Source organism: Lemur catta, chromosome 11, assembly GCF_020740605.2.
Source record: "Lemur catta isolate mLemCat1 chromosome 11, mLemCat1.pri, whole genome shotgun sequence".
NCBI classification, from domain to species: Eukaryota; Metazoa; Chordata; class Mammalia; order Primates; family Lemuridae; genus Lemur; species Lemur catta.
In genome coordinates, this window is record NC_059138.1 from 10963026 (window position 1) to 10975253 (window position 12228).

At 44.4% G+C, this 12228-nt stretch overlaps 1 protein-coding gene across 1 annotated transcript in view; it reads left to right on the forward strand.

Annotated features, from left to right (window-relative positions):
- Positions 1 to 471: 471 nt before the first annotated feature.
- DENND11 (DENN domain containing 11) overlaps positions 472 to 12228 on the forward strand; it is a 37155-nt gene continuing 25398 nt past the window's right edge. Inside the window, exon 1 of the mRNA XM_045565363.1 lies at positions 472 to 736. Within this exon, the coding sequence (XP_045421319.1) occupies positions 472 to 736 (265 nt within the window). The remainder of the gene's footprint in view (positions 737 to 12228) is intronic.

The window sequence follows — 12228 nt, forward strand, 5'->3', positions numbered from 1 at the left end:
GGAACCAGGGCTCCTCTGCTTCACTTGCTGTTTAGAAGCAGCTTTTGCCACACATTCAGGATTATGTAACGCATATGTCATCGCCCATAGGACGAGGGGACATTAAAAAATAATGGTGACATAAACACAGTAGGACAAGTTACACCACGGAACCCTAGGTGAGCAGACACCTCAACCCACGCACAGGTAGATGGACTCTGGCACCAGGCATTCCCACACACGTAGGTGCACACGTGAGTCTGCAAACAGGCGCGCGGTCCCCGAAGCCCGTTCCGCGGCCGCCTTCTCGGGCTGGGTGGGCAAGGCGCCCGCCCGAGCACCGTGGGAGCGGGGCCGGGCGCAGCGGCAGGTGGGCCCCGGGGGGCGCGGGCCCTGACGGGGAGCGCGGCCGGTGGGCGCGGCCGAGCGAGGGGCGTTCCCGCAGCCCGCCCCGCCCCGCCCCCGCCGCCCGCGGCTCCTCCTCGCTTCGCCATGGTGGAGCAGGGAGACGCGGCGCCGCTGCTGCGCTGGGCCGAGGGCCCCGCGGTCTCCCCGCCGCAGGCCCCGCAGCTGCAGGCAGGACGGGGCCGGGCCGGCGGCGGGGGTGCCCGGGCGGCCGCGGAGCCGCGCGGGAGGCGGGAACCTGAGGAGCCGGCTCCCCCCGAGGTGCTGCTTCAGCCCGGGCGCCTGGAGCTGGGCGACGTGGAGGAGGACCAGGTGGTGGCGGTATTCGTGGTCACCTTCGACCCCCGCTCGGGTGAGAGTCGCTCCGGGGTCGGGGAATGGGGGTGAGGAGGGTCGGGGGCGGGACAGGCCGCCCCCCGGACTTCGGGGCGCGGGGGAGGGGCTCGCTGCGCGCGCATCGGCACCCCTGTCTGGCTCCCCACTGCTGCGCCCGCTCCCCGCCGGGGCCTGGCCCCCCGGCTCCGGGAAGGGCGGGCGGCGGCGCGTCCTCAGCCCCCTCCCTCGGAGCGGCCCCGCGGGCTTTGTTCCCGCACCGTCGACCCTCGTCTCCGCTGCGTCCCGCCGCTTCCCTCGGCTCCCGGGTCCGCGCCCCCGCCCCGCAGTCGGGTTGGCGGCCAAGTCCGCTTTTGTTTTCCCTTCTTGCTCCGCTGGAAGGTTTTTCACGCTGAGAGGAGCAAGGCCCCCCAGGTGAGCGCCCCCTCAAACAGAAAGCCCAGAGCTTCCTCGGCCCGTCTGGCCGCCCTCGCCCCCGTCGCTCCCACCTGGGTAACTTTCCTAGCCGCCGAGTTCACTTTCCCTGACGGCGTCGTTTTGAGGACTTAATGCCGCGGCCGTGAGCGGTGGGGCTGAGGGGCTCAGCTGAAGGCCAGTTAGAGGAGAAGCTGCCTCGAGTCGGTCTCTTTCTGGGATGTTTGGAGGATGAAGGGCGCATCTCACATAACCTTTAGCCTAACTACCCGTTACAGAGGTGTGCATTTTAATAGTAGGAGACTCTGCGAAGGATAAAAAGTGAAAGAATGGACATCCTCGGCGAGTCGCTGGGGGGCGGGCAAGCCCCTGCCGCTGGGTGTTGGAGGAAGGAGGTGATCCCAGCGGGGTCGGGGCGCCGGGGCTTAAAGACCCCAGCTGTGTCTGTCGCCGCATCTCCGGTGGAGTTGCTGGGGTGTGCAGTGCCTGTTCTGAAGGAGAGTATTTGCTTCTTTCTAGGGGTTCCCTCCTGGTCCTCCCAGCCTGAGGGTGGAACCCATTCTGGAAAGCTAGACGAGGGGGACGGCTGTAGAGCGGGAGGAAAAAGGTTAGATCTGGAGAGGGGATTCCCGTGTGGCCGAAGATGGTTTCCAGGCAGGGGAATGGAACTTTGGTCAAGGATGCTCAGCTGGCAAGACCCAGGAAACGTGGTTTCCCTGAGCTTCAGCTGAGCTGAGCTGAAACTCCTTCCACAGCCACAGGGTTTATGGGGAGGAGAACTCGGGCCTTTCTGACTCCGGGCTGTTCCTTTGCCCCATCCCAATGGCTTTCAGGGTTTTTTGATTGTGACTTAATTTTTCATCAAACCAATGTGCTCACGTACATACAGTACCTATGTAACTGAAACAAGTTTCATGAAATAGTGCTGGCTCCTTCTACATGTAATGCATACTAGTATTTTTTTTTTTTTAAGCTCATCACAACGTGCTGGTTGACGCACATTTGGTCAGATACTAATAGTTTGAAAAATTGGCCTTTTTGGACCAAAGTAATCCATAATGCTAGATAAAAACAGATACTTTGTAACTGATTATATTCCCTACACTCCACCCCATCGTCTAGTAAATAGATGCGAGCATAGGATTCCTCCTGGGAAGTATTGAAGAATAACTAGAAAAAATGGAAAAGGACACATTAACAGAGTCTGATTTAGCAGTGGTAGCTCCAGTGGTAGCGTCTAGGGGAGGGCAAAAGAAAGTCCATTACTAGCCATAGATAGTTGATAGTTGATAGAATTGATAATTGATCAGTTATTGATATGGATCAGTCAGTAATTGATATTTATCAATTGATAAAAGCACCAAAGGGCTACAACTCTAACCCATGCCTTGTCAGTCCTAGCTGGTGAACATGGTTTTATGAGTTTGTGTGTATGGAGTGTGTGTGTGTAATGGTTTTCAGACTAAGGCTTATGTGTAAAGAAGGGATTGTAACTGATAATTGGATGCTTTGTACAGGCATTTTACTAAAATGTATGATTTAGTCTGATCACCACTCTATAATTTGATCTTTTATACCCAATTTATAAATAAGGAAACACACCAAGGATAGTTAAGTAATTTGGAAATATTAACTAGCTAATGATACTTGAGGAAATATTAATTAGCTAATGAATACTTGACTCTAAGTCCTATTTCTTTCTGATATTATACACTGCCTGGACCTCTGATCCCTGACATCTTATCATTACTTATCCAGGGATCTGGGACAAGGGGAAGGGCAAGGAGAGGAGAGAGAGCACTTAAGAATGCCAGTGGGAGCACTTTTAACTTTGTTTTTTTGGGGTGAAAGCAGTTGTTTCCTGCCTATAAACTTGTTTACCTCTCTTTTGTCATCTAATCTAGTCCTAAATGGCACATTGCATCCTGTAAAAATATTCTGTTGATACTTATATAAAATAAAATTATATGGTACCTTTCTTAAAAGTAGAAGATGGAATGAATGAATGCTATTTGGCTTCCCAGGGCCTCAGAAGTTAGCACTAGGACAGGGCCTTCACCGGGTGCCTCTGGTGTGATAGTTGAGGAAGTCATGTTCCAGTGAAATGAGGTGAGGCCCACAGTGGCCCAGTGAGCTGGAGACATCCCTGGGACCAGAATTATGTCTCCTGTATTTCGTCCAGTGTCTTCCCCACTCTACTGCTGAGGCCAATCTGCTATGTCTCTATTTAATATTGGTCCACCCAGAATTTTGCCCTTCCTTAGCCTGCATTACAAAAAACTGTAAAGTGAATATTGGCTTGTTTACAAAATCAGAGCATTTCCCAGAAATTATTACGTGGGAGTTTCTCTGGCTGGCCTACATGCTTAGCCCCTCCCCCATGTCTCTTCCACCTGTGTCCTCAGTTTCCATTCCTAGGAACTCCTCCCTCCCCAGCCTCTCCCCAGTCACTTACTGCCCAGGCCACAGGCAGTGCATCTTCCCACCTAGTGTGGGTGACTGTTAGCATGTGTCCAAATCAGTGTGTGCGTGCATGAGAGAGAATGGGGAAGGAGAGAACCCATAGCTGGGGTGCATCCCTAGGGAGCGGGTGTAAAGGGGAATATTGGGGAGGAGGGGATCCTTGTTAGAATGTGTGTGTGTATTTGGGCAGGAATATGCACAGTGAGTCTCTGATTGATGCATAGGAGTAAGAGTAATCTTTTTGTACTTTTAGATGCGAGTTTTAGAAAACTAGGTTGAGCATCTTAAGGAAGAATCATAGAAGGTAAAGTCCAGTTCACTGGACTCATGAATTGAAAATTGTGGTCGTTGGGTCTATAAATGACATGAGGACTGAGGCTTCAAGTTCAAGATGAAGCTTACACATACACTCAGGCTTCTTCTAGAGCAGGGAGCCCTAGAATGGTGGTGCTGACCATCTGGGCTACAAAGCTGCTATTGAAACCAGGCCCAAATGCTCACTCTGCAAGCCGGGTAGAAGAAGCTGGCAGCCAGAGTATTGCTTTTTCATTGTATTCAACCCCATGATTTGGAACCTTGATTTTAATTTTTATTCTGTTCCTTGGGTTTCTAGTAAAATTTTCTTTGCTTAAAGGGTATTGTGACACTGGGGAACCTCCACCCCCCTCATGGAAGAAGCTGTTCCCCTATGACTGAGGACTTGTGTGGGGGCTGGAGGCTGATAAAGCTTTGAACCTACTATGTCTGGACACCTTGTGAATCTGCCTCATGAGACTGCTTCTTTATAAAAGATTCATTTTAAACTGCTGCATTTTACCTGGAGTTTTACTGTGGGTGTCTGGGGGAAAGTCCTGTGCTGTGTATGTTTGTATTGGGGTGGCTTGGAATGGGTGGGTTTGAGTGAGGGGCAGATCACCTGCTGAGGTCTTCAAGATGTTTCTTCTTTTCTCCCTCTGGATTAGGAACGAATTTCCCTCAGTCTCTAACCAGTGCCCAAATTACATCTAAACACCTGTTTCATTTAGTGCATCTAAATGCTTCGGTGTTTATGTTAAATGGGTATATTTAAGATTACCCACATCCAGTAATTTTAATCTCCGCAGATTCCCTGTATAGTCTATGAAATATGAGCATTTCTTTTAAACAATGGGGAGAAGATGATGGGGGCCCAGTGCGATTAGGGCTAGGTCTGTTGTGTGAGGCATAACTTGGAGTGCTGCCCAGGTCATCTGACTCTTGGCAAATAGTAAATGGCTCTAGCAGTGGGTGGGAAAGTGACAAAGTGGAATGCAAATGGGAAGTTTGGAGGATGATTTTGAGATGGTAAGAGCAATCCCAAGAATGGCCAGCTCAAACAGAGGCAAGGTTCTGATATCCGAGAAGAAAGTCTAGTAGAAGGATTAACTGTGTCATGTCACTGTCCTTTCTCATTTTCTGTCAGATGCCAGTGGAATATAACTGTGGTTAATTTGGTTAGTCCCTCCCTGGCAGAACCTTTCCCAGGCTGTTGGTGATTCACCTGCTTGTGGTTTTCAGGGAGAAGTCAATTTGTGGCCATCTGCTGTGAATTCAGTTTCTTCTCTTGAAAACCTATGGAGGAGAAAGTAGGAGTGGTAATTGCAATACCCACCACCCCCTGACTGCCCACTGTGTGCCAGGGACCTTGCCACGTGTTTCCAGGACCTGCCTCTGATTGTCCCAATGGTCTTGATGAGGATGATGAGAAAAACATGTATAGAGCCTTAGGTGGTCTAAAGACAGAACAGAGAGGGTCCATGCTTCTCCCTCACACCACACCACTGCCCAGTGGAGAATTCTGTGGGGTCTGTGATATGGAAGGTCGTTGCTATGTAAAGTTAATGCATTGGAATTCAGCCATGAATTGGCCTGTGAAATCACCAGGATTAATTTCTTCCTGAGTCAGCGTTCTTTATACTCATTCTTTCTTTGCTTTGAATGTGCTCTCATCCTAGGTGGTTTTAAGACTGTTTCAGATGGGACCCAAAGTCAATTCATATGGGCTGTTTTCTGGTGTGTGCGGTCTGAACCAAGTACTCTTTTGAGGGTTATTCCATCTCTGAAATTCGGTGGCCCCTTTAGGTGGTTATGTAAAGGGACTGTGTCGTTGGGACCAAGCATACTCCTGGATTCTTGCCTTTATTCTTGAGACAGGATTCCTTTTTACTTCCTGACTGGAATTAGGGCATACGTGTGTTCTAAGTGGAAGAAGCAGATGGAGCGAGTCAAAATCAAGGCACGTGTTAGGGGAAGCTGGTGCAGAGCCCCCCTCTTGAGATCAGAGGAGCTGTGAGAGGATCTCAGGCTGAGGCAGCCCCTGCTTAGTAAATGAAGACCTTGGGAGGAAGTGCTTGATTGGGAGCCAGCTAACAGAAGGAGAAAAAGGAAGAAATGTCACGTATTTCCTATTAAAAAGAGACTGTTTTGGTTCAAGATCATTGCTTTCTCTACTTCAGATGTTCTGAGATGAACTAACAGGCAGCAGTAACAGCAGCTAATGTCTGTTCTCCCTAGGAAATGGTGGTTGATAAACTCCAAGATGCCTGGGAGTGTGGTCATTTCACATTTAAACAGAAATGGTTGGAAGACAGGCAGCAGTGGATGTAGAAAGGACAGCCTATATCTCGTTTAGCTTAGGAGCTTATTTAACCCCACCTCTGGGAGGCCCTTACACACACAGCTGCCAAGTTGACCTTCAGAGCCATGGAGTAGTAGGGTTCAGACCATCTGTACATCCTCAGACAGGCTCAGTGCTGTCCTTCTGGCTTTCTCTGGGTAACTAAGCTGCCAGTCCAATAATCTACTAGTTCAAGTTCCTTTAAACATGGAAATATTTGCTTTTGCATGAGCTCAGCACCTGGCATCGTGTTGCCAAGTTATGCTCCACCCATATTTGTTGAGTAACCAGTTGAATGTACACATTGCAGTTCACCACATTTGTTCCTCCTGTGGTCATGTGACTCCCTCTTCATAAGTTAAATTTCCAGCAGAGGCTAGGCAGGGCCTGTAGTACCTGTGATAGGCCCAAGGCATGGCCCAAGAAGAAAGAGGATGTGGAGATGGAAGGAGAGCAAGTTAGGGGATAAAAAGACACTTGTCAGTGGCGATTCCTATCTCTGATCACTAATGGGATGACCCCTTTGGTTGAATCTTCCAAGGCCTCAGCTTCCTGGCTGAGTTCTTAATACAGTGAGGATATTTGGAAACCCAAAGAATGGAATGTGAAGACTGAGTCTGGGTCAGGTAGCATTAGGTATGAGGTTTTTCTGGCATTAAATGGCTTCTCATAAGGATTGCTATTTCTGCAAAATCACTTTCCTGTAAGCCTCTACAAATTCCTTATATTAACTGATTTCCAATTTTTGTAATATTTCTGTAGAAGGATAACCTCAAGCCTTGGTAGTTCTTGATTCCCTATTATTTATGGCACATTGCCTCAATTCTTTGATTTTTACAAAGTCCTTTATGCTTTCCTTATTTTTTTCACATCTCTATTATTTCAACTATTTCCCCCAATTTATATGCTGAAATTTTTTAAACCTCAGAAAAGTTGAAAGAATAGTACAGTGAAAACTTACATATCTTTCACCTAGAGACCCCATTTGTTGACATTTTGCCACATTTGTTTTGTCCTTATATAGTCAGTCCCCCTATAACTTGAAATATGTGTTCTAAAAGTGACTGAAAAATCATGTAGTAAAAATCACAGGGCTTATGAGGAAAATGGGGGTGATGGGCACAACACTCAAAAACTTGGTCAGGGACATATTAAAGATAGGAACTTAATCAAGACTATAAGACAGTTTTGCATATATTAAATGGTTAAGAAATACATAAATAATAAATATGGAAGTTACCTTCAGAAGACCTGGAGTCTGTATATGGAGGTGAGTGCTGGAAGGGCTGAGGTAAGCTTGTGAGTTGCTATGCAGTGGCAAAAGAAAGGTGGTCTGAAATCAGAAGGAAGGCTGCTACATAAGAGGTGAGTGGGCGTGTCCCCAAACACACAGTGACCTGGGGTAGCAGGTAGAAGTTTAAGGTGGGTATGTTTTGTGTATTCCTATGTGGCTTGATTCAGCGGGTATAGTTTTCCATGTCCACCTTGTTTCTTCACAATTGAAATCACTTGTAAGTAAACGTGAAATTCCCTGTGATCAAGTTGTTCTCTAATATATCAATTGCTTTAGAACAAATTCAGCAAGCATTATAGCAGAACTGTGTGCATGGATATAGCTGTACTTTTCTTTTTTTGCTGAATATTTGAAAGTAAGTTGCAGATGACGTGACATTGTATTTCTAAATACTTCAGTATAAATCTCCTAAGAATGAGGACTTTTTTTCTACATAACACCAATATCATTACCACCCTTAGGGCAGTTAACCTAACTTAATTCATCAGTTAGCTTTTTTTTAATACATTTTATTTTTTAGAGCAGTTTTAGGTTGATAGAAAAATTGAGAAGGAAGTGCAGAGAGTTCCCTTGTACCACCTCCCCCTAGCCCACACACATAAGAGTTTCCTCTATCATCAATATCTTGCATTAGTGTGGTTCATCAATTACATCATTATACATCTCTATCATTAATATCTTGCATTAGTGTAGTTCATCAATTGCAATTGATGAACCAATATTGATACATTATTATTTATTTAAGTTCCTGGTTTACATTAGGGTTCGCTCTTTGTTGTACAGTTCTGTGGATTTTGAAAAATGTGCAGTGTTATGTATCCACCATAACAGTATCATACAGAATAGTTTTACTGCCCTAAAAATCCTTTGTGCTTCACCTGTTCCTCCCCAGTGATCTTTTTATTGTCTCTGATTTTGCATTTTCAAGAATGTCACATGGTTGGAATCATACAGTATGTAGCCTTTTCAGACTGGCTTCTCCTACTTAACAATGTGCGTTTAAAGATTCCTCCATGGATCAATAGCTCATTTCTCTTTATTGCTGAATATTTCATTGTGTGGATGGCCCATGTTTTGTTTATCCATTCACCTACTGAAGGACATCTTAGTTGCTTCCAGTTTTTGGCAATTATGAATAAAGCTGCTATAAACATCTGTGTGCAGGTTTTTGCATAGACATATGTTTTCAACTCATTTGGATAAATATTAATACAAAGTGTGATTGCTGGATCATATAATAAGAGTATGTTTAGTTTTTAAGAAACTGCCAAACTGTCTTTCAGAATAGCTCTACCATTTTACATTCCTACCAGCAATGAATTCCTGTTGTCCCACATCCTTATCAGCATTTGGTGTTTTCGGTGTTTTGGATTTTGGCTGTCCTTGTTATTTTAATTTGCAATTTCTAATGACGTATGATGTTGAACATCTTTTCATATGCTCATTTGCCATGTGTATGTCTTCTTTGATGAGGTATATATTAAGCTCTTTGGCCCATATTTTAATTACATAGTTTTCTTATTGTTGAGTTTTAAGAATTCTTTGTATATTTTGGATAATATTCCTTTATCAGATATGTGTTTTGCAAATATCTTCTCTTAGTCTGTGGCTTGTCTTTTCATTCTCTTAATAATGTCTTTCATAGACCAGAACTTTTTAATTTTAATAAAGTCCAACTTATCAGTTTTTCCTTCATGAATAGGGTTTTTAGTGTTGTATATAAAAACTCTTTGCTAAACCCAAACTCAACCACTTCTAGAAGTTTTATAATTTTTTATTTTACATTTTGGTCTACTATTCGTATTCAATAAATTTTTGTAAAAGGGGTAAAGTATGTAGCTTGATTATTTTGCATGTAGCTGTCTACTTGTTTCAGCAACATTTATTATAAAGACTTGGTGCTCCATTGTATTTATTGCCTTTGCTTCTTTGGCAAAGATCAGTTTACTGTATTTGTGTGGGTCTGTTTCAAGGCTCTCTGTTCTGTTCTGTTGATCTATTTGTCTGCTATTTCACGAATATAGTACTATCTTGATTAATTGAGTTTTATAGTGAATCTTGAAGTCAGCTAGTGTTAAGTCTTCCAATTTTATTGTTCTTTAGTATTGTGTTGGCTATTTTGAGTCTTTTGCCTTTCCACGTATACTTGAACTAATTTGTCAATATCCACGAAATAACTTGCTGGGATTTTGATTGGGATTGCATTGAATCTATAACACAAGTAAATGTGAAATTCCCTATGCTCAAATTGTTCCCTAATATATCAGTTGCATTGACACAAATTCAGCAAGTGATAAAAGTAGAACTGGCTGTATACAGATATATACTTTTTTTCCCTGAACCATTTGAAAGTAAGTCGCAGATATAATAATACTTCACTCCTAAACAGTTAAATATAAACCTTTTAAGAATAAGGACATTTTCTTACATGACCACAATACCATTACTGCTCCAGGGATAATTAACACTAATTCGTAAGTCAGCTTTTTAAAGACATTCCTGTCCTTAATAAAGCTTGTTGTATTTTTTGTTTTGTTTTGTTTTTGTTTTTGTTTTAATGCCCATCCTGTCCTGTGCCAGGCACTATACTGTGCTGGGATGTGAAGACAAGCACAATTCCCACCTTTTAGAAGTTCACAGACTCCTGGGAAGATAGACATTTAAGACAAGATTATAATAGGTTGGGATAAGGGCCATAGCAGCTGTGTCTACTTTCCTTTCATTTGAGTGTGCCAGCAGAAGTGCGCTTCCCAAACAATAAAGATCACTCTTCCCAGAGTGGCATTCTAGAGCCTGTGCCCCATTCCATGATTTACCAGCCTGGCCCTGATGGTTCTTTCTTCCCAACCCAGAGGGCCTTGCATCCACGTGAAAGTGAAGGAAGTAACAGGATATCATTCACTCCCTCTGATTTTCAGTTTCTGTGCAATTAGGATTGGCCAGGCACAGAGTTGCAAGAAGGAGGGCTTTGAAAACTGGTTAAGGAATGGGAGACTTTATCCTCTAGGTTAGCGGTATTAAGTAGGACACGAATACCAGAGACCCAAATTAACAGTGACTTAATCAAGATAGGAGTTTATTTCTTTTTCACGAAACAGGAGATAGCTGGCCTAGAGCTGGGATGCTGGCTCAGATCCCCTGGGGTCATGCAGGGACCTAGGCTCATGTTGGCTATGGCTCCATCATCCCTTCCGTGATAGGTCACCACATCCATGTTCCAGGCAGCAGGACGAAGAGGCAGCATGCTCCTTACCTTTTGGGCATATTCTGGAAACTGTGCACTGCACTTCTGTCCATGTCACACTGGCCATAATTTATTCACAAAGATACTAAGAAACATAGTCTTCGTTTTAGAGGCCATGCACCAAGCTAAAAATAGCAGATTCTATTCCATAAGAAGGGAAGAGTGAATATTGAGGGACAACTTGCAGCCCCAGTATATCTATGTATTTTGTAAAATGCCCTCTATAAAATTAGTCTCTTAACATATTATTTAAAAATAGATTTATTGGCCAAGTAATTTGGGGAAACATTAAGCACTGTATTGATCTCATGGAGATTCACAATGTAGAGTGGCATATTAAAGGCTCTGAGAAGTTCTGCAATAAAGGAATTGTCTATCTTTGTTTAAGATAATGTGGCCAAAAAAACCTATATTTTACAAATTTTTGTTTTTTTTTTTGCAGAAGCTCTATCAACGTAAACTTGGGAAACATTGGGAATCATTGAAAGTTCCTTAGTTTGCAGTGATGCAAACATTTTTAAGGCAGTTCTCTCCTAGGAATGTAGTCAACAGAAATGTGTGTATGTATATTGTGTCAGTCAAGGTTCAATCAGAGAAACAGAACAACTAGGAGGTATATAAAGGAATTTGTTGCAGTGATTTAATCTTACGCAGTTGTGGGAGCTGGTTAGACAGCCTGTGAAAGGCTGTGTCTTTGTGTCTGATGATGGAGCTTGAAGTATATAGGCAGATACTTACGGAGGAAGACAGTAAAGTTGGGAAAGAGAACAAGGTGGCACTCATGAGGATGGACAGGAACCTGGATCAGTCTGTCAGTGTCCCCAACTTTGGTGATGTGGGTGTCCTGTGGGAGAAGCTGATGCTCTTCATTATGGAAGTGAACACACACCTGGCTTCGGAGTCAGAAGCTGAAGGAAGACCCAGGGAAGGCGGCTCTAGCATCGTCAGGCCTGGCTGCTGCCCCTCCACTGTGGTGAGCTTGCACCGAAGCCACACTGCAGGTGAACTGCTTGGTGCTCCTGCACCAGCCTTCCAGAGGCAAACACAGCGTGGCTGCTGTTTCACTTCTGCCTTCCAGATCTCAACTGGAAACATACAAGGAAGGGAATGCTGAGAAGCATACTTCAGCCGAGGCAGGTCAGCACATTACAAAGCCACCACAAGTGTATTCACCAGATGACTGGTACAGGATAGTTTACAGCTGCACTAGTTGTAGTAGCTTCAAATTGGAAATAACTTAAATGTGCATCACCAGTTAAGTAGATAAATAAATTGCTACATGTGTATAAGTAATAGGTGAACAAATCATTGCTACATTCATCAATATGGATCTTACAAAAAATATTGAGCACAAGACACACAAAAGAATATAAACTATAATTGCATTTGCAGAAATTTCAAAAAAGGCAAAGTTAATTCATGATGTTGAAGTCAGGATAATAGTTACTCTTGAGAGAGGGT